Raw genomic sequence first — 22,806 nt, 5'->3', positions numbered from 1 at the left:
AAAGAAGAAAGCGATAAAAAAAAATACCAACGCATAAATCAAGTCTAGCCGTGTAGCAGGCTTTGCAAAATGGCGCAGCTGTATTTCCCTCCAGTATAAAGAAAGCTTGCAAGCGTTTTATACAACAAAATATTTGATATTTTACGATGCCTTCATAACGTGACACACAAAGAACACACATAAGTACCAAATCAAGCTTAATCCTAACATGCAGCTACATTTCTAACAGGAGGAACATATTATTCCGATTTGTCAAACTTACCCAAAGGAGCTTTTGAGTTTGGTAAAAGAGGACAAATCCACAACGCGAGGATTCGGAACTTCTGGAAACTCAAACTCACGATAAGATTTGTAAAAGAAAATGAATTTGAGCTAATTAACGTGTTAAATCATCGAATCCTTAACAAGTTTTTGTTAATTCATTTATCTTTTTTTTTTTTCTTTTTTTTTTTTGGGGGGGGAGTTGTCAGGGTACTTTTATACCACCGAATTTAATTCCAAAGCACATGGCTTTATGGTTAACTGCGGGGAAGCACATGGAGAACAGGAAGAGATCATTTTAAAAAGTTAGATATTTAAATTGTCATTACATGTCATATTGATAGTAATATCATGATATGATAATATAGATATTTCTGATATACAGAGTAACAAACCATGGGGATTTAGAATAACACTCTTCCCTTCTTAGGGCCAGTATTCTGTCAAACGGAAATGATCATCTATCATCATGTAAGCTGTGACGGAGAATTTATACCTCCAGCGAGCTAACCTACCTTCGAACTGACTTCTGTCGTCGGCGATTTCTTCCCTTACTGAGTACAAAACTCAAAGCGAGGCGCTAGAATGCTTTCGATGCTCCTGAAAGCTTGTATGTTTGTTAGTGTTTTTTTTTTATTATTATAGTTATTACTGTCAACTCATGTTTGCGTGCCGTTGCAACCATGATACGCGTTTATAATCATGTTTTGTATCCACAGCCAATGTGATAGTAGCCAGGAACTTATCATGAGAACTTTATGAGTGCGTGATTTTGATAGAGTAGAAACGTTCTCTCACTCTGACTGTCATTAAGTGTAACCTTTTTTGGTTAAGTACGTATAAGTATGTTTTTTCTTTCTGGTGCCAATACAGCATTGAGCCAAAATGAAAGTTCAACTATTTACTCAACGTGCTCGTTGTTAAGCGTGCTATCCTGTTTTTCTCTCAAGGTGGATGTAATTTTGGCCAGCATATGATTATGGAAATTGAAATCTGTGTTAAGGTTAGAGACTGAAATCAAGAAAGAATTCAGATTAAAGGTGTTTGAGACTGTAGTATGAAAGGCAGGTGACCGCTATTATTAATTATTACAATACTCTTTACGACATATACCATCTCATACGCACACGGAGCCGTTGCTCGAAATTGATGTATTCGTCACACAAAATAATATTCTATGATTAGCTGCATCTTTTTGTTGAACACTTTCGTTCCTCCCTGAATAGCAATGGTATAATAAAGCTTTGCTAGAGAATAAATCTGACAAAAGTAAAACAATAACAATAAAAGCTTGGATCAACAATTGGGAAATTCATACTAATTTCAGCTAGTTCCGACTCTTGTGGATGCACATGCAATGTATATATTTTACTAACTTTGATAACAACAAGTAGTTCGTTGTGACATTTTCGAGGGTTTTCATTGAATGAAAGATATGATTTAACTGAAAGATTGGCGCCAAATTATTTCATTATACTGGTTAATCATTTTGAGAGCTTACGTGGTGTAAGGATGCACCCTTTCGTACCACAGACCAAGTTTCCAACTTTTGGCGGTGACGGATGTGATATCATTTTTGGAACGATATGAGACATGTATTTTTGACGGAAAGCCCCACCAGCGTTTTAAATTTACATCGACCTGTTGACAGGAACATTTGTTGCAAGACACATTTACACGTACGCTTCATATGCCATAAGCTCCCTGCCAAAAGATAGGACCTTTGTGATTACTTTTTACTGTTTAGGTCCATGACTTACGACAACCATACTTTGATGTTCATAATTATGTACATCAATTCAAAATCGAATACAATCACAATCAAAAGAGCGTGAAGTTCATAAGGTTTAAAGTTCCTTCGCCGAATTGTAATTTTGTCGAAAAAGTTGATTTTTTTTTTTTCGAGGGGAGAGGGAGACGGCCATGGTTTCATACGAATTCGAAGTAGACTAGTAGAATAGTTGAATTCTGCATTTTGGTTATCATGAATGCAGTTTTGCAGAGAAGACCAACAACATAAACTGCAAAAAAATTTTGGATCCAGTTAAAAGGGCAAATAAATCCTGGACATTCAGGGCAGTTTGCGACATCAGAATGCGAAGAAGGGAATGCGATAATAAAATACATTAATCTGCCCATCGTTTTATATGACAAAGTGTTTGCCATCATTAATAAGAAAGGGAGAATTTCTTTCTTTCTTTCTTTCTTTCTTCATATCTAGATCTTTCTACCTTTTCCCGGATATTTTAGTGTATTTACTACACTGCTTCTTCATCTTTTTTTCTTATCAGTCACGTTTTTATCTTGAGATCTAAATCCGCTCTCCATTCCAATATCAAAGTAATTTTCGTATTTCTCGAAACATGCAGAAAGTACAACAAAATAATGATAAAACATACTGTCCAACTTAAATATACAAGAATAAAAATACAAACGTTGAACATAATGGTTGACATGTCAGTTTCAATCAAAGTAAAAGAATGCAGTAGAGAAATACGATGGAACCTACATAAAAGCAAAGCAAACTTGTTGAGTGTATAGGTCCTAACAGAAGCCTGGTGTGAACCATACAAAGGAATACATAAGGTGTGTCATCGCTTTGGGCGCCCCCCCCCCCCCCACTATTTTTAACCCAGAAATACGTAAGTGGCACTAAAAAGAAATAGATAGAGATAGAGATCTTGAAGTGTGAGGGCGGTGAGGTTTTGTTTTTCCACTGAAAACCCTTTTTTTTTTTTTTTTTTTGCTTGTCAGCTGAAGAAACCTGGAAGTGGTAGGAGACAGATGAGCTGAAGAGCCTTTTTTTAGCTTGTCAGCTGAACGAAACCGGAAGTGGAAGGGGAGGGATGAGCTGAGGTGCTTTTTTTTTTGTTTTGTTTTGTTTTTTTTTTTTTGCTTGTTTGCACATGAAACCCGGAAGTGGGCCCAACGCTTTTGAAATCGCTCCGCCGGCCCTGTGAATAACAGGATGAGGAGCACGGCTATATCAACTGAATACCAAACTATATAAAAAAGACTATTATAGTATTCGGGGTATACAAGATTTTCTTCTCAAGTACAATCAAAGGAAGATAATAACCACGTAGACACAAATTAGCGGTTGCTATGAAAGTAGTGTTGACAGAGGTGTGATGCTGTGAAGGCGACATGAGTTTGCCATTGCAGATTCCTTACTACACTTCTACACAAGAGAGGGATTTACAAACCAATTCTTTGTCGGTCACATACAGTGTGTTGTCATAACAACATCTCCATGTCACTGTTTGAATTTCTTGTGGCCTTTATCTCTCTCTCTCTCTCTGTGTCTCTCTCTTCGTTGCTCTGTCCTACCTACAGATATCGCCTTGTTGTATTCTAGTACTTCTGGTCTCAAAGCAATGGATCAGCCGAGATTGACTAATTCGTCTAATAATAACAAGTTTTAACATTTTGATGTATGTGACAGACAATTATGAATGATTTCATGCACTCAATCCTCTGTCGATAGCCAGAATGTCTTTTAGAGCTGTTCCTGCAGGTGTCGTGTGTGAATCCGTTTTTTAATCTTTGTGAAAATTTTAGTTTGTGGCAACACTCTTTTGAATACCATCAGGATTTATTGAATTTGATATCATATATTTCCTCTCACATTGCCGAAATGTTTTCATTGTAGAAAACTTGAAAAAGAAATAGTCATGATATAGAAAGAGCTTTACTGATAGAGCACCGTCCAGCACATTTCATATGAACCTCTAATTCTGTTCCATCTGCATGAACAAAATTTTCCATCGGAAATATCCTTTCCCACAGGAGGCCAAGTTTCCAGCTAAGAAAAGTGATTTTATGTAACATAATGCCTGCCATAGAATGGGTCATTTTTTCCCTTTTGTCTTATTTTCGACTTCAGCTTTCTTTCTTCACTAGTCACAAAACTCGAAGCGAGACGAAAATGCAGCCGGCGTCACTAGCGAAAATCTAAGGCTAAGACATTTTCTTTGTTTCACTTTGATTTGTTTTGCTTTTATCATGTTTATTTGGGTGTCGTTATGTCAACCATGTTTTGACGTTGAATTTTACATTCACATCCGAGCTGCTAGGCACCAGACGCACCTCATTAGAACTTCATGAGCGCGTGAAGTTGCCAAGAAGTTTATCTGTGTAATGACATCAGTACGTGTTATTGGTAAAGTACATCAAAGTGTTAGTATTTTTTTCCTATTTTTTTTTTTTGCCTCCGGGTGGCTTTAAAATCTCTCAAAGTGGAACTCCACATTTTGCTCCATGTGACTGTCGTTTTGCGGACAAGACCAACACCATAATTTCAATTGAAATTTTGATTTGCACCATGTCTCCTTGTCCACGACAGCCACGTTTGCCAGACGCCTTTTCACGGCGTCTGCCTACCTAGATGCTGCGTTTGCACCATGTTCATGGCAGCCACGGCTGTTCGGTTTCAAGCCACAGCGGACAAAATGGGATGGACCTCATTGCCGTGGATGCCGTATCAATTTTTAAACTGCCCCTCCCCCCCCCCCCAAAAAAAAAAAAAAAAAGTAGTCACGGCGATCTCGGTGCTAATGCTTCGTTTACTCCATTTTAAAAGGACTGATGGGACACTCACTCACAAATCGCTCCCGTCGATGGCTATTAACTGGACAATGCAGCTGACACGAATACGATAACTATTATGACGGGCCTAACATATATATTTAAGTGCTCAATAATTGCCCTTCTCTAAATCAGCATCTCTCACACTTCGTATGTAAGTATTCCTGGATCAATGGTGAAACGTGCAATTAGAATAAAAACAAATGGTAAAACCGAAGTCTCAAACACACAACTGTCATTAAGATGTTTCCTAAACAAAGAAAGAGAAACTCTATGTCTGAGCGGTTACCGGTATACGTTATAGTTTATTGATGAATTGATAAATGATTAGGTTCATTTATTATTTTTAAAAGAGAAAAAATGAAGTGCGAAATTTGTTTGTTCAGTGGACCTTTAGTTGTGTTTGTAACAGCTGGACCCGGTCTCCCCCATTTGATAAAAATGTGGGTTTGTTTCATTATTGGGGTCTTTTTTTCCAGCTGATGGTGACTTGGTTTCGTTGATACATCAAGCTTTCGATCGTTCGACTTCGTCCTTGTTGAAATCCTCTTGCAAGGAATATCACGCCTATCACGCCTGTAACACCGACAACGACACACAAACAAACACACACACACACACACACACACACATATCTTATACACAAGCACCAGGCGTGTTCCCTTTGTTTTGTATGAGAGCGCATTTAATATACACAACTGCCGTATAAAGTTATGTAGGCAGGTATAGAACGTGACCAGCTGATTATGATGAAACCAGTTCAGCAGTTAGACCTAAATGTACATTATGAAAAGCATGCCGTTACAAAAGACAGCATCGCATCCTTTAAACGTTAATTTTGACTCATTGACAAGACCATGAAGGCGACATAAAGATATGGTATAATGGACTTGAACTTATCCTGAGAAACGTTTATCTTGCCAAGTTCTATACAAGCACAAAATTATGCATATTTTGGCACACATTTTCTAAGCTATGAAATAAAGCATATTGCCTGTGTGAGAATGTGTCTGTGCTATAAAACCTCATTACTGTGTGTTCAGCAGGAGGACGTTGGCATGATCAAACCATTAAACTACGTGTTTTAAGGTCAGTCTTTGAACTTTTGAACGTAATTTGCAAAACCAAGATGGCACTGGTGGCGTCCCAGCTTTATAGATGACGAGCATTTTCAAAATGTTGGGCTTATTTTATCTTTTTTTTTTTTTTTTTTTTACTTAAACAGAAATAAAATGGTAACTCACGATTTTGAGTGTTAAATCTAACATTTAGAAAAGTTTAGAGGAGTAAGCCCTTTAAAGATATTGGATATACCATTTTCTTTTTTAGAGTGCACGAACACGTTTATTCGAATAGTATATCAGTGTGACACATGCAATAATTGCATTTCTACACGATATCCGAGGATCCATACGACTGACATAATTATCATACCTTGTATACACACAGTTTGTTCGTTTGTGCTTGTGTGTTTGTGCATCTGTTGGGTGCCTAGGGCCTAGACAAATAACAACCTCTTTTTCTGTTCTTATACTTGGACACCACAATTATTGTCACGTTTGATAGAATACTCACTCACCAATCACACGTACCAATCGATGTCTATTAAACCTGACAATGCAGCAGACAAGAAAGTGATAAAACTACGGTCTTGTTTTAACATATATTGCAGTTTACTGAATCAAAATCCCTACACGCTGCGTGTAATCATGCTGTCTTTGATTACCCCTGGATCAACAATAACACATGCAGGGATGCAATAGTCCTTCAACGGAAATCTCGTACACACAATATCATTAAAATGTTTCCCTAAAAAAAAGTGGAAGCAATCTGTCTGAGATGTCTATGCTCGTTACATATTTGCTAATCTAGACTGATACATGATTAGACTGAAATCTGAAACAATTATATATCATTAAAAAGTACCAACATTGATACTACTATCAGATTTTCTACACTTTGCTCTACAGCTGCTCCGGGATCCATCTACTTTTGTTATGGCAGTTGATATATCGTGGATTATTACCTCTTCCCTCCTCTATACTGTGGATTTCCTCCTCATGTTCAAGAAGCGCCTTTTCCCCTTGTTGAAGTAGACAATGAAAAGTTTGTTCATACAATTATTAACGTATCATATTTTTATTTTGTTGTTGTCAATATTACTGTGTCAGAACATTGCAAACTCTGAAAGTCGACAACATTCGTATATTATGTACCGTGTGATTTTGAGTAGACTAGTGATGTCTCGTAACTTCACTCTTTATGAAAGTCATTTTAGATCATGGTATATCTATTATGTCATTTTCATTTGGGAATCAATTCACGTGTTCGACATCCTAGAGTCATACTACTAAAAAGCTCGACACTAATAAAACAAGGCTTACAAGTCGGACACCAGGCAAAAAAAAAAGGCCCGCGAGATTGTCACTGCGTACAACGCCCCGTGATGTAATGAGCGTCAGACTCATTGGCCTTTTTTGCCTACTGTCGGACTCATGGGCCTTATATGCCTAGTGTTGGACTCATGGGCCTTATTAGCCTAATCCGAGCTCGTGGGCTGTATGACTCGTGAGCTGTATGACTCTTGGGCTGGGTGGCTCGTAGACTGTTCGACTCGTGGATGTCGCACTCGTGACGTGCACCTTTGCTTGTCACAGTTTTATCGTTCTTTCAGTACATCGAGTATTTCCGAGGTATACAATGTAAATTGAGTTCTATTCCGTGCATTCCACAATAGTGAAACCATATGAACTGTGATGACACATGATATGAAAATCCACTCGGTGTAAGAAAATCCACTCGGTGTAAGCTGAGGACTCAAACACAATATGCATTTTAAAATCTCATTGCAGCACCACGAAATTATCTATCTCCACTCACTTCACTTATTTCAGCACATAACATTTATTTTTAACATAGCAACGATACGATGAAAGACTGTTAAATAGTTAATGATAAAGAATGCAGTTATAATGGGTTAACAGGGCTTTACTTCCAGAAAGGATATCTTTTGGTAGCCCGAGCGGGCAACAAAATTCAGAATCGATTATGTTTCCATTTCTTTCGTACTACAACATTTCTATTTTCGGGCAACTAAAGCTTATTCAGATTCTAGTGGCTCGAAATAAAATGTGCCACACCAGAGAATGAAGTCAATGTCGAGCCTCATGATATAAATCGTTTGTATGGATTGCATTAAATAAAGTTTTGAGGGAATGCCATGTAGTCCATTTGTAAAAAGAGTAAAAGCAACATCAGAATAAAAATCCCGGCACTTAAGCAAATGTCACAAGCATTTCCACTACAAGCATTAATGTATCTCTTTTGAGCTATATCCTTTTCAGTCGTATTATTTTTACGCTTGTTGTAACTATTGCTATACATTAATATGATGCCCACCATTAAGGGAGTGTTTGCTCATATCAAAATCCCTTACTTGGGCTCTCAAACTGAGACTGCCGAAAATGTAATACAACTCTGATATGAAATGGTTTTGTCTGAGTTTTGTTTCCTTTTGGATCACACACACACAAAATCATTCCGAAATAAGCATCTATATCATATAGCTTCAAAATGAGTTGTCAAGGTGTTTGCATTTAAGGCACTCTTGCCCTATCGATTATAGACTCCGCAAATCGACCATAGTCATTATGTCTTCATTAAGAATGAACACGAAGAGGGCCATTTTTTTGGTCCTTGCGTGAAAAAAAAACTAAAAACTAATTATCCTTTCATGTATTGTGGTACAGAGAAGTCAGTGGATGCAGAGATTCTTGATGTACGCACACTGCAAGAGCACGAAAATGGTCATCCAATCAAGGGCTAACTAAATCATTCACAAATTTGAGATCCTCCGCACACAGTCTGTATGCATGTGTCTTAGAATGATAATTATACGACATGTGTGTGGGTGTGTGAGTGAATGAGTGTTTGCGCTGGAGATTTTAACCCCATATACTGTACCTTGTGCTTTGAAAGCTAAGCCTACTTTCTATCACAAAGATTGCGTTTCATCAGGTAATATGGCACATGAAATAACATCATCATAAAATTCATATGTCATCATAAAAATCCTTTGATATCTTTGGTAGAAACGTAAAAAAAAAATGTTCGAGTCACGACGTCAAAAAATCTCTATATTGGAATTGTATCCATCAGGGAAATCTTCCGTAAGATAACTGCAGTTTCTTACACTCGTAGTAGCTACGCGTCATCAGAGTCATTTGCAGTATCTTTGGGAACGCTGCCCGGTGTCACCGATTCGTACGTTGGCGGCGCTTCAACCGGTTCCGGTGAAGGCGGGACGTAGGCTGGTGGAGGACATGATGCTTCCGCCGGTGACACCTCAAAGTGAGTTGAATTCGTTGTGGGTACGTAGGCAGCACTAACGATGCCGTTCGCACCAGAGGACGTTGGTTGCGACTTTCCCCCTTGCCAACAACAACAGGCGACGAAGAAGAGTATCACGAAAATCACAATTGCGATGATGATTATCTGCCACGCTTCGAGACCACTCGCACCTTGGTCAGGATGATATGGACCTGAATATGGGTAATCAAGAGAAAAGTCTTGCAAAGTAAGTTAGTCATTGAGTTAGTCATTGGGTAGGCTTTGGACTTTGAAGGGGAAATCCAGTCCAACTATTTTGTCTGACGAGAAAGAGTAAAATATTACGAGTTCAACGGTATACATTTGATCGAAATCGGATGAAAAATAAGGAAGTTATGACATTTTGAAGTTTCGCTATTCTTGGGGGAAACGGTTCTTGAACAGTCAATATGAATATGCAAATTACAAAGCGCACATGTCATTCCCTCACAACTCCCCATATAGTTTGTGCATACAATTTTGAAATTTCCAGTTTTTCATTCAAACGTAATTATGCCCGAGGCTCAAATCCTTTCATATCTAACTGATCACTATTCCGAAGTTATTCAACCAGGAATAGCGTCATGTTTCAGACTTCAATGACAGACGCTTCCAATTTTCTTCATATTCTTTTTTGTACACGATCAATGCAAAATTGTGAGGGTATGACATACCCACTGTACAAGAACTGTTTTGGAGAAATTATCAAAACTTCAAAATGTCATAACTTCCTTATTTTTCATCTGAATCCAGTCAATTTTTTTACAATTGAACTCGTAAGATTTTACTCTTTTTTTATCAGACAAACTTATATTTGGACTGGATTTTCCCTTTACGAGCAGTGATTCTTGGTTCGAGCCTTGCATGGCGCTCATACCCTAGGAAAACACCTTGCGCTTATCATGTTTCACTGGACAAAGGTGTACGAAAGAGCACCCAATATGTCCCGTATCTTTTTGATTCGGAACATAAGGCATTTAATGGACAACTTTGTGGTTTTATCCTTGCCTTGCGCTAAACTTGGAAACATATATTGTTACGATCACAGAGTTAGGCAAATTGGGACTCCACTTGAAAGTTTGGTAGGGCAAGTCTTATTGGCGGACACATTTACTGAGAACATTGTTTGTGTCTATGGTTCTTCCTTTCCCCTTACCACTGACGAGCCCCCTAGATTTCATCATCTCCCCAAGTAGATTCTCTGTCCCCGGACCAGACCACAAATGGTCATCGGTTACGGTCACTGTAGAATACAGTTATCGTTGTTAAAGTAGTTTATTGATACACGAAGGTGATGAACGATGTCTGGGTTTGGTAAGAAATTAAGAGTCAGTCTTGAGCAGTAATTCCTCTGAAGTTGACTGGAGAGAAAGGCAGTTTGGTGTCAGTACTGGTATGAGACAGTCCTGCAGTCTTGACTCGAGCTCTAATAAAATACTGGATTGAGGCATGAGGGATCGTCTGCTTCGCCTGATTGCTAGATGCGTCTTTAGAGTTTAACTCGAATGTCTTGGGTACCGACTTGGGGTCCCCAAAATATCGAGTCCATTATGTCCCACTGGACAAAGGTGCTCATATGAGATTAGGCCTGCAATTTATAGCACCATCCGAAAACAAAGATTATATATATGTATATTTATATCATATATATATAAAAGATGACGAGGTAGGGTGGTAATGCATTTCAGTCCAACAGTGCTATTTATTCAGACCAAATTTTCAACGAATACATACGTCTTCCTCAGGGTCGACAATGTCGCATGTAATTCGAGAATATCTTTTTTTTTCTTGAATGTGCAAGTACTGATGACCAATGGTTGATAGCGTTGAGGGTCATCCCTCCCATTCCTTCCTACACATACATTGCCACAAACACATCGAGAACAACCTTCTATCTTTGCGACATTATATTAGTCAACAAAACAATCTGTTTTACAAAATCGTCCCTTTTCCAAATAGCTCACCCGATGTTGGATTAGTTTCAGGATTATAGGGCACGCACGTCACGAAGGCTAAGGAGTTGATCCCAGAGCAGCCACTGGAGTAGCCCCATGGCTCATGGTAGCATTCGAAAATCTTGTCAACGTCAGATGGGCAATAGGAAAACTCGAACCAAATGTCAGGGTACTCCCACGCAGTTCCGTCGTACTCGTAGCTGTACAGATACCTGGCGTCATCCGTATTGGAGTGACCAAGCTCCCTACACAGAACCTATGATAACAATGCACGATCAACGCATTCATCTCAGGGGCAATAAACATGTTTGGCATGATATTCCACAGATGGTCAGAAAAGGGATATCATCATAAAATTATCAACATATGAATTATCTAAACGCGGGGAGGGATAAAATTGTTCGTCTGAGAAGTATCATTTGTATCTAGTATATAAAAGATAAAAACAAAATAGCAATCTATATACTCACATCAGTTCCAGTGAAAGTGGAGTCACATACAGCACCCCAGTGGCCATTATATATTTGAACCATTCCGAAGTTATTGCTGATGTTCCCGTCGGCGTCAATCAATCTCACAGGATGATTCGCAACAGACTCTAAAACAGAGAGCAATAAAGCAGGATGGGGTTAAAGATATTTCGCCCATTAAATCTATATGCATTTTTTCATATTCTATTATCTTAATTTCAATACTGATATGTCGATATATCTTATCGATTTATTCTTTTGTATAAATTTGTAAAGTGTTTTTATAACTATTACACAAATCAATGTCATTAGCTGCTATTAGAAACCGCCAGTAAATAAATTAAATGAATTGATTAATCGATGAATTGGCAACTGTAACTGTAAGATAACGTCACTGACAAAGTGATGGTAAAGACAATTAAATGTAAAGTGTTGCATGGAAATATTTACAATATTTTTTCTTAAAGATTTTTAAAGTCTTCAATGTCCCCGCGTGTACTATGTGTGTGCGCGGGAGTGTGATTTGTGTGTGGTACGGATGGAGAACATAACATTGGTCCGCCAGCACACACTTTATTATACAAACGCATACGCATGAACCTAGACACCCAAGCGTTTCCTACTCACCGTATGGATAGCACACCACTTTGAAAGCGTCATCCGGATTAGTATACGCATCGCCGTCACTCACCAGATTCAATATATAGCATTCCTGGATGTGTTTCTCTGTGCCGTAACATCCAATGTTTTTGATAAGGACATTGCTCACGCCTCGCTGAAAATCGTTTCCGAAAGAATATCGAACAGTGGATCCGGCGTAACCCAGCTGACGGCAACAAACTTGTCGGTCGCCAACAGTCACTAGCGAATCGGTCAGCAAACCCCATTCTCCGTCCAGAAAGACATCCACTCGACCCTGCTCGGGAAACTCGCTGCCGTCCAGTCGAATATCGAAATCTAGCCACCATTCATCGTAAAAAGGGGGACAAGATGGTCATTAAAGGACCTTAGGGAGTTTCCCTTGAGATTATCTTCTCTCAATACGTTTTTCTTTCTTAGTTTGAGGCTAGTTTGTTCGGACGCTAATACAGATGCATTAACTTTCGTTCTAACTGAATGTAGAATTTTCAGATTTTTTTTTTGCGTCTTTCGAGCTCCTCTCGGGGCATCCGAGAGTACAAACAAACAAACAAACAAACAAATAATATGAATTATAATGTGAGAGACCAGTGAATAAAATTCTTGCAAATTATACATATGACACAAACGATATAAAGAATTGTGGTGTGTGGTAATTCAACATGAGTCAGATGCATGTAAAGAGAAAGTACATGACAATCTACATGTAAATAACAGTCTTTCACAAACTAAACAAAGCAGGCTGTTTCACTATCCAACCGTAAGGTGTACGTGTAGGTCCAACTCTTTTTTGTACCATCTACGGTGCTGGAACGAATTTCTCTCTGAGAATTTTGAGAAAATTGCGACATAATCAGGCTAGTGCTTCATTCATCAAAGAGTTTATCATGTGCAAAGCACATGGGCACCTAAGTTTTCATAACTCTTTAGTCTCTCCCTTTGAAAACAAGGGGGAAAAATGTAATGAAATTCATCATCACCTATGTGAAATGACAGGCAGATTATGCCCTGCATATCACAGTGTGGATAAACTCCTTTGCAGCCAATACGTATACTTTTCCTATAAGAGTATGATGATTGAATATAAAAAGAGTGAAATTACGCCTGCCATGATGTAGTGCCTACCACAGAGCACCTGTGCTCAAATCGGAAGAATACTATGGTAGAATACTACTGAGAGAATGCATAATGTAAGAATGTAACTGGATCTTACCTTTGGGAGGTCCACATATGACTTGAGCAATGTAATCAGAATCACACTCCTCGGGATTCAGAGTCCCATAGGCGCATTCACTTAACTGGGATTCCGTCCCCTCACATCGGTAATCCCTGTAAAAGATCGCCCCCCTCACAGTCCCGAGCGAGACTGGTTTCGAGCTGGCAGCTTCCGTGTATCCCAGCTGGCGACAGACAACGGTTGCTTCCCTGCTCCCCCAGTCCTCATCACAGATCAAACCGCTAGTAGAGCCTTCTCGATATTTCACGACCCCTTCGAAGGAGCTCGATCCACTGAGTAAGTCGATGACAACAGTTGGCACTGGGAATAAAAAACAAACAAGCAAACAAACCAAACTGAACGCAAAACTGTCATAGGATACCTATAAATAGACTCCAACGCTCTAGAGACTTTATCTCGCAGCGATGATCATCATGTACATATCATCTTGAAACAAGCTGAACGTATAGAACATTATTCTATTCGATCTAATTTCCCTAAGTCTTCGCATGTTTATTGTGTGCTATAAATAAACACAATGTGGTTTAACTTCATATCCATGACCGGTAAACAAAATGAACTTGTATTTTGATATTTTGTCTTACTTATTGAAATATCTTTATTCAGGATAGCTCGATCAGCATGCTGATTTGCATCACGGTCCTGATATACATTTTACAAGCTGTTGAAGTTCTGACAATAAAAATCATATATGGGTGTTGAATATGTTTGTTAAGTCAAATCAAATCTGATTCTGTTTACAGTCGCAATACATTTACTGAGAGATTAGTACACACAAATGATACCTATTAAAGGAGGTATACATGAATGTATCTATAGGGAAGCCTGTCATCCTACCGTTACATACGACACCTGCCACCTGAGCTGACTCGGAATCGCAGTTTTCATTGTTGGCCCATCCACTTGACGGACAGTCAAGAAGACTAGCCTCACTTCCGTTACATTGCAAACCATCTAGTAACACGGGTGTATCGACACTAGGCACTGCCTTTATCGAGCGAGCTCCTAGTGGATGTCCCAACTGCCTACAGAATACGTGCGCGTCTTCGATGCTCCACTCGTGTGTGCAGATCGTCCCCCACGTGCCTCCGTAGAACACCTCCACTCGACCCTCATCCGGGTACTCTCCGTTCTCCATACGAACAGCTAAGGACCGGTAAATTGGATTGCAAAATCAACAAAGAAACTATAGATAACGAACGAAACTAACAAGGCTTCAAACATGATGATGACAAAATAACAAAGATAAGAGTCCAGCATGGAACGTAATTTGTACTTTTCATTCTGTGATAGTGAGACTTCGATCGATACGTAAAACTAGATTACTGTGATAGTGAGACTTCGATCGATACGTAAAACTAGATTACTCCGTGTTCAATTCAATCTCCAAACAATATACCTGAATATTACATCCATCAAAATAATATCATATTTCATGCAACATGATATAACATAAAACACCCTTTGTTTCACTAAAGACTAAAATGAAAATTGTCGGGCTGCTGAAAAGTGAACTTACATATATAATGCAGTCCCCTCGCTTACGGTACATCACTACAGCTTTATCAAATACAAAAATTACAACATAAGTAAACATATAAATAAACCAGTGCCAAAAAACACATGTCATTATATCGTGGTAAACGTGAGGCGCACACACGCACATCTACACTGTCCAAAAAAAAAAAAAGAGAGACAGAAAACAATAGTGCGTTTACCAAGTAAAGAACGATGAAGAACAGAATAATGGGGAAAAGGTAGCGACCGAAGAGAGAAAGAGAGAGAGGAGCGGGGCTGAAAGAGTGTAAGCCAAGTTTAGTATATCTTCGATGCACGTAGAAAAGGAACAATTCCAAGTTTACTAATAATGGGATATAGGAATAAATTTTAAAATTCATTAAACTTCTACAAAATGGTTGGTTTAAAACTGGGAGAGCCTTTTGTGTTTTCATTTAGGGACGTCCACAATTAAGAGTCACCAAAAATAAACGTTGATCTGGTGAAGACAGTTCAAGTAAGGAGCAAATGGTGCTCATCTGTATAACGATTATGGTATTTATGAATGCTTTTGTTTTACTAAGCATATTGTTTTTCGAAACCTTAAGGATCCAAAAATATTTTGTAAGGTATACACAAATTGACCGAATTTCAATGATAAAGATATACGAGCTATCTACTTTTCAATATACTATTTTCCACAAATAAGTCATCATTGCAGTATGACAATATTTATAAATATCAATACTTATTCAAAGTGCATTTTTGGTGAGAGAAACATTCTATCCAAATGAATTTAATGTGTAGTATCCTATGCTATTATTTGATAAGTTAAATTAGGTGAAATTAATGTTGATAATAACATAGTAACGTTTTAACAGGGAAGTGGTACTTTTCTTTATTGATTACACCAAAATTTCTAGAATTTATACGCAATGTGCAGTCGACAGAACATGTTTCCAATGAAATAATATCTATACTGTTAAACAGAGAAATCTAACAGAATAAACCTGTTAGATAATTTCATTCTTAAGAAGTTCATCGTGCGGCAATTTATCAACTTATTACTGAACAATGTCAGATGTATTTTCTGTAGTAGATTGAACGTAATTTATTTGCTCTTAACCACTGAATTATTGTCATGAGTTCTACATTTATGGGATCGATGCATTTGCAAATATTGTAAAGGGGATAATATTTGAAGAATTCAGAAAAAATGGACATAGATAATAAACAGTAACGGTTCAACAACACTTCGCTTTCGAACCCCACAATAAATTTGGCTGAAAGAAGATTTTTCATTGTTAAAAGAAAACGAATTGTTTTCTGTCTTTCGAATCACTTCTCAACCACCCAGATGACGCCGGCAGTATGTTGAAACTTATCGATGCCTCGAGATACTTTTTTTTTCAGTAAAATAAGACACTGCATAATATGACGAAGGCCCTCTTATGTTTTTGCAAAATACAACTTGATTCTTTAACAAAATATCATTATCAAAAAAATTCCACAATTGGGAAGTATATTTTTCTAATATTTTAGATAAAGTAGGCAATAACGACTTCGAAAAACAAGAAGTTTCTGATTCTGTTTATAACACTGTTAATGGAACATGAATATCTAACAATGTCACAATTTTATTCATAGAAATATCATAACCTACATTTACATCTCGCCAAATGTATTTTCAAGACGAATAACTTTTCATTAAGTACTCTTGACATCCGGCTAGGTTTTGAGGTGTGACCTTACGCTTTCTAACTTCAGTCAACCACGATAATCAACTCATCGTGCTGTGAATTTAAGTCGACCGTATATGAGAGCTTTAGTCCTCGATGGTCAGAGAGAAGTGCAAATGTTTGCACAGTGCATTTTGTATGATGGTTTGAGGGGAATTCACATGGATCTAGCAATACCCAATCATCGTCGAGGATTCAGCTAGATTCGATTGCCTTTCGTGGTTTCCACCCACCAGTGAATCCTCTTGAGCCGCACTGTATTACATCATTACCACATTGATTCACCGCTTTTGTAACTGGATTTGAAAGGAACCCTTGGTTATTTCATTTTCTGATAAACAAATCCTTGGAATAGCGATGCTTTGAAATAACTTCACAAATGTTCGGATTAACGAAACTTTTTCCTCTTCCCTGATTAACGAACATCTAGGTATAGGAAATTGGTGTTTTTCGAAATGACAAAACTTCAGGTTAGAGGGATGGTATAGGTTTGCTTGAGATGGGGTTTCATGTTGCCAGCTTTTTTTGTGAGATAATGAGAAACTTCTTTTCAAATATGAAAGAGTATATAATTCTAAGAGGGATTCAGAGGTTATTTGATGAAAATTGGTATTGAAATGGCTGAGATATGTAAAAAAAAAAGTGATGATAGAATAATAAAAGGTGGGATCTACCTGAGGTAATTCTGCTGTTTCAAAACGGTTTTCTTCAAAGAGAAAAACAACTTTGAATGCCACTCAGAATATATGCTCTTTCATATTTCATGAGTGGCTTCTAATTATTTCGCACGAAGTAAAAAGCTGAATCTGCATCACAACCAAAACTATACAAGCCCTGTACGGAACCATATTTCATTTATGGATTAACAAACCTTCAGAATAACGAACATCACCCGTGGATTGAGAGGGGTAAGAAACAATTCTCAAGAAGCTTACTTGTGTCGTCGCACACCACTCCTGCATCTTCCTTATGGGAACAGTCATGGATGCCCCACGACTTTTCTACTGGACATTCTCTCAGAAGTCTCTGTTGTGAGGCACATGCAACTTCATCAAGCAGAATCGGGCCTGTTCCTTGACCGAAAGGTGGTTCAAAGTAAGATGGAAAAGGGTTTGTACGAGCTTCTAACGCGCCGGGATAACCCAGCTCTCGGCATGCGACCCGAGCGTCGTAGATATCCCAGCCGTCATCACACACAGTTCCCCATTCTCCAGACTCGCTGAGAACTTCTATGCGTCCCTCAGAAGGTGTCGAACCGTTGACCAGCCGAAGGCTTCCTAGTGATAACATTGGGGAAAACGCCAAGTTACTGGTGAAGAACTTGCACGTGACGGATGATCATTATATTGTTGGAGCCTTGGTATTATAGTGATTATTGTGAGTACCGGATCGTATACTGTATCTTCTGATATCTACAGATTCACAAGTTACTGGCGTGAGGAATTGACTTAACAAAACAAGCATGAGGTTACAACATAATAGGGCCTAACTTACCTTTAATAATATCACATCCCACTGATATCTGAAGCATCAGGAACACCATGTATAGATTTGTATTTATAACCTTATACCCTATTGATATCTGCATAATTAAGAAGTCACATAGGTTTATGAGAGTCACAAGACTCGTTTACATCTTTACTTTTGTGGAGTTATATGTTTTACTCGTGCACACACATCGAAGCATGCTAAAATAAGCAAATTTGTGCCCAGCATCATGCCTCACAAGTGGATAAGGGTAAATAAAATTCTCACAGCGAATGGTTCCTGCTGCTCATGCATATCAGTATGAGTTCATAAACTTATGAAGATGTAAATCAATAAGAAGATGTACTGAAGAGAGGACTGAGATACCATTGGCACTTTACCTTCAGTTGTGCACGTTACGGCTGCAATTTTTGATTCGTGACAATCCTTGACGCCTACACCGGCATGCTGACAAGTTGATATGTTTGATTCAAGACCATTACATTGTACTTTATCCAGGAGTACGGGGTTATTTCCTCGCCCAAATGGCGAAGCTACTAGAGCCAGGTCCGCCCCGACGTAGCCGAGCTGTTTGCAGACGACCTCGGCATCATCGGGTCCCCACAGGTTGTCACATATCGCGCCCCAAGTATCGTTGAGGAAGACTTCAACACGACCCTCGGAGTCAACTCTGCCGTTGAGAAGTCGAAGCGACCAGGGAACTGCAATTCAGTGAAAGAGAGAAAAGACATGAATTGTAAATTATGAAGACCATAATCAGACTATCAATTTCAGAGTATAAGCATAGTTCTTTTTTTTTTTCAATTCATCGCCATGTAATGAACGACACAGATTTGAGTTTCTCTAGCAAGCATTAATATTCCTGTGTGCATGTAAGCTATTTTTTTTTCAGCAACATTCATACCGTACACTTCAGTAGTGGTCAAACTGTTGTCTTGAACTTTTTGTGTGTGTGTTTGTTCGTTTTGTTAAGCGAAAGCGGTGATAGACTATAAAATAAAATCACAAAACACCCATAAACAAAATTGGGAATACAATCATGTGAATGAACTGAACCACCCATCCGAACTGCTGGTTTAAGAAAAGCTTTGTTATAGGCAATACCATGTGACTGAAATCCAAGTGCCTATAGGTGAGATCATATCTCTTTTGTATTGTTAACGTTCTAGTGATCATCCTAAGAATTTCACTCTTCTAGAATTGTCTCGCGATCCTATATGGGAAATCTACCAAAATCTTGCATTTTTACGTTGTTTTTGCGACGTCCGTAATTCTTAAAAAAGGTCTTACGAAATGGTCTGAATCGTTCTTTCGGCGTTCGTATCATGTTCATATAAGCTTGACTGTTATTCATATTTTTCACTGTATCAGCCCCTATTTAGTGTTGTTACTGGAATCCTACTGCAACTTTACACCGTAGACCCGACTTTTTGTGCACTCTTGCCCTGAAGAGTGATCGTTACTTTGCGCTAGCATTATTCTGAAGTAGCTATATTGTCGCTGAAGGGGGAGGGGGGGGGGGGGGGTCACGGTTGAAAGACTGAAGGTTACGGTGATACAAAATGTACACATCATCAAAATAATGATTCGGAGGATGAATATGAAGCGAAGCGGATGTACTGTAATGTCATTCTGCTGGTTTGATTGCCAAATGTTCACAACTTTTTGTAATTTTCGAAACATCATTTTGCGTTTATTCAACCTTAATCACATGTTCACGTTGCGTAGATGTCTTAATACAATACATGGAAAGAAAAACGCAGGCATTCATCTCTTTTAGCTAAGGATTTTTTTTTCCATAGAACGGCAAGACAATAAAGGTGTGTTCTCCGTTTTTTTTTTCTTTTCTTTTTTGTTTACTTTGTGATTTGTAATATATATTCATGTGTTAGCCCTACGAAAGAATACTGCAAGGCTTTACGGGTGTTAGCCACAATTGTAAACAGTTCGCTTGTACTTTGCGTCAGGTCGAACCCCTATGTAATGTACATGTATCATTATGCTTTATCAATAGAGGTTTACAGTAATCATTCTTTAATATCCCATTATTAGAAGAGGACTGTAGACGGCAGGTCTTTCTAGTCGTTACATGGTATAATATGTCCATTTATTTATACATCAATCACTTTTCAGTCTCTCTGTGATGCGAGAGAAAGAAATGCACAGGAGATAAGCAAACACGAGACCGGTCTAAACTGCTTACTCACTATATGACGTCGTATTATGAGTCAATATTCTGATATTTATACTGCAATAAGTCTTCAGTTCCTCGTACTGAAATTGCATTGCTCTGTCTTTCACCCTTAGGCTCTACAGGCACATACTGGCTATGACTGATAAAAAACGAGGAAATATATATATATATATATATATATATATATTATATATATACACACATCTATATATATATATATATATGTAAAATTTATTATATACATGCATATACATGCATAGATATTTAATCAAATAGAAGTATGTGTGTGTGTGTGTGTGTGCAATGTTAGGCCGCAACCACTCGCGCGTACAACTAGTCAAAATATGGACCTTATTATACAGTGTACATAGGTCCATGGTCAAAGTGAGACCTCTGCGAATAATGCTTAACACTACACAGATATAATACCCATGAATTTCAGCATACCATGCAGTCGTCGTGTAGACCTGCAGTGTAGTTAACATCCACTGCGTGATATAGACCAATACGCAAGTTGTCTATCTACCGTCGTTTGATATATATTAATGTATGATACGTTTTGTGACTCTACTCTCCACTTAGACGTACCAGTATCCACTTCACCCATTACAAGGGTTTGTCATTCCATTATAGCAAACGTTGAATTAAATAATCCTTTATTCCACACAATATCTGGTGTAATGCACATGCAATGATATACTGATCCGGGGTACATCGTGAACAATAATGCTAAAGTTGAATGCAGGCAACAACAAATGTTTTTTACATAGGACTGTGAATACTGCCATTCGACTCCCCCACAAAAGACGGTTAACGCTGTTGTACAACTTGACTTGTAGAGACATCTAAGTCAGGCATAATTTTACCGAATATATTATCATGAATGCATCAAGGACTGAAGATCATGGCTGCGAGAGGGTTCATCATGTTTGCTGGAAATTGAATACTTGTATTCACAAGTAACAAAAATACACACACACACAAACATGCACATAAAGATAATCAACATGTTTATATCAACATACACTATCATAATGTGTGTGTGCCTGTGTGTATTACGTGAGTATGTATTATGTGTTTTAATGTATATTGTATGTACTGTGTGCATTTGTGATTTGTCGTAAGGACAATATATATATATATGTATATATATATATATATATATATATATATATATATATATATATATATATAGTGTGTGATGATGCTGATATTCCTACCGCACGCCTCTGTCATCTTAAGTCTCAACTATATATATATATATATATATATATATATATATATATATATATATATATATATATACATACATATGAACATGTTCAGTAATTCGTAATCAGTGAGTTAGCCCAACAATATCAAAAGCAGGAGAACGCAAGAACTCCTCCGGAAAACTGATCATGCTGTACACCGACAGTAATAATTATTTCGAAAATAAACTGTTTTCAATCCAACAATTTCAATCAATCTGCAATCTAACTATTTTAATCCGATTTTTAATTTCAGTTTTATTCAACTATACTCACCCGTTGTGTTTTCAGCCTGACTTCCAATTACCTTTAACCACAGCAGGTACATGGAGAAGTAAACCAAGAGCCAGGTCGTGCCTCTTGACATATTTATTCCTGTCAGGATTTTCGTGCAAGGTAAAACGGCACTCTAGGTAGTGAGCAGCATCATACTCATTATGATAAAGATGGATCAGTATATTCTTAACTCAGAACTAACACGACTGTGCTGTACATGCATGTTCAGGGCCTCATGCCTCATATCCGAACAGCTTGTTTAGCAGTGCCGCCAGGCCTTGGTATATGTAGAGAATGAGCGTGCGGTCTCTGCTGCTACTACCCTATTTATTTAAATACACAGCCGCAAAAGAGCGAGTTCTCATCCCGATCATTGTTGCACCGGCGAGAGAGCGTGTCATATTTGTTAGGTTGCTTTTGTATTGTCCCCGTTCTATTTTGGCAGCGTTTCATAACGAGAGTGTGATCCGTACCTGTTACGAACCGTACGCTATGTCAGCACATTGAGCATCTGGCGTATGTCTTGTTTGCTCGTTATACATCGGCGGAGTAAAGGTGTCGGGAGTGTGTTTACACACATTATTTTATCATAGTAAAGAGATGTATAAAACGTTATGTAGGTCCTACACAGTCTTGTAGATAATTATGCGCATTTTTACACCTATAACTGATGCCTACAGAATCGTACGGTCACAGTCACAACATTCAGTGTCGCGCTTACACGAATTCCTAAAAAACTCCATGTCAGTTTACACAAATGGGTGTTCCCTCCATTTCATTGTTGTCTGCATTTGGTGCGCCGTGACCACGCACGTACACAATCATATATATATATATATATATAT

At 38.2% G+C, this 22,806-nt stretch overlaps 1 protein-coding gene across 1 annotated transcript; it reads right to left on the bottom strand.

The window, feature by feature from the left end:
• Positions 1-9,051: 9,051 nt before the first annotated feature.
• LOC140229401 (scavenger receptor cysteine-rich domain-containing group B protein-like) lies at positions 9,052-22,052 on the bottom strand. Its single transcript, XM_072309658.1, has 9 exons — positions 21,962-22,052; positions 18,622-18,942; positions 17,689-18,030; positions 14,355-14,663; positions 13,494-13,817; positions 12,269-12,598; positions 11,642-11,769; positions 11,181-11,427; positions 9,052-9,389 (listed from the first exon to the last, which is right to left on the bottom strand). Exons 1-9 carry the CDS (start codon positions 22,050-22,052, stop codon positions 9,052-9,054), a joined length of 2,430 nt encoding a protein of 809 aa, XP_072165759.1.
• Between the last annotated feature and the right edge of the window lie 754 nt (positions 22,053-22,806).

The sequence above is a fragment of the Diadema setosum genome, chromosome 1 (assembly GCF_964275005.1).
Source record: "Diadema setosum chromosome 1, eeDiaSeto1, whole genome shotgun sequence".
Lineage (NCBI taxonomy): Eukaryota > Metazoa > Echinodermata > Echinoidea > Diadematoida > Diadematidae > Diadema > Diadema setosum.
Note: the sequence above shows the minus strand (reverse complement) of the source record. Positions and strands in the feature narration are given on the sequence as shown.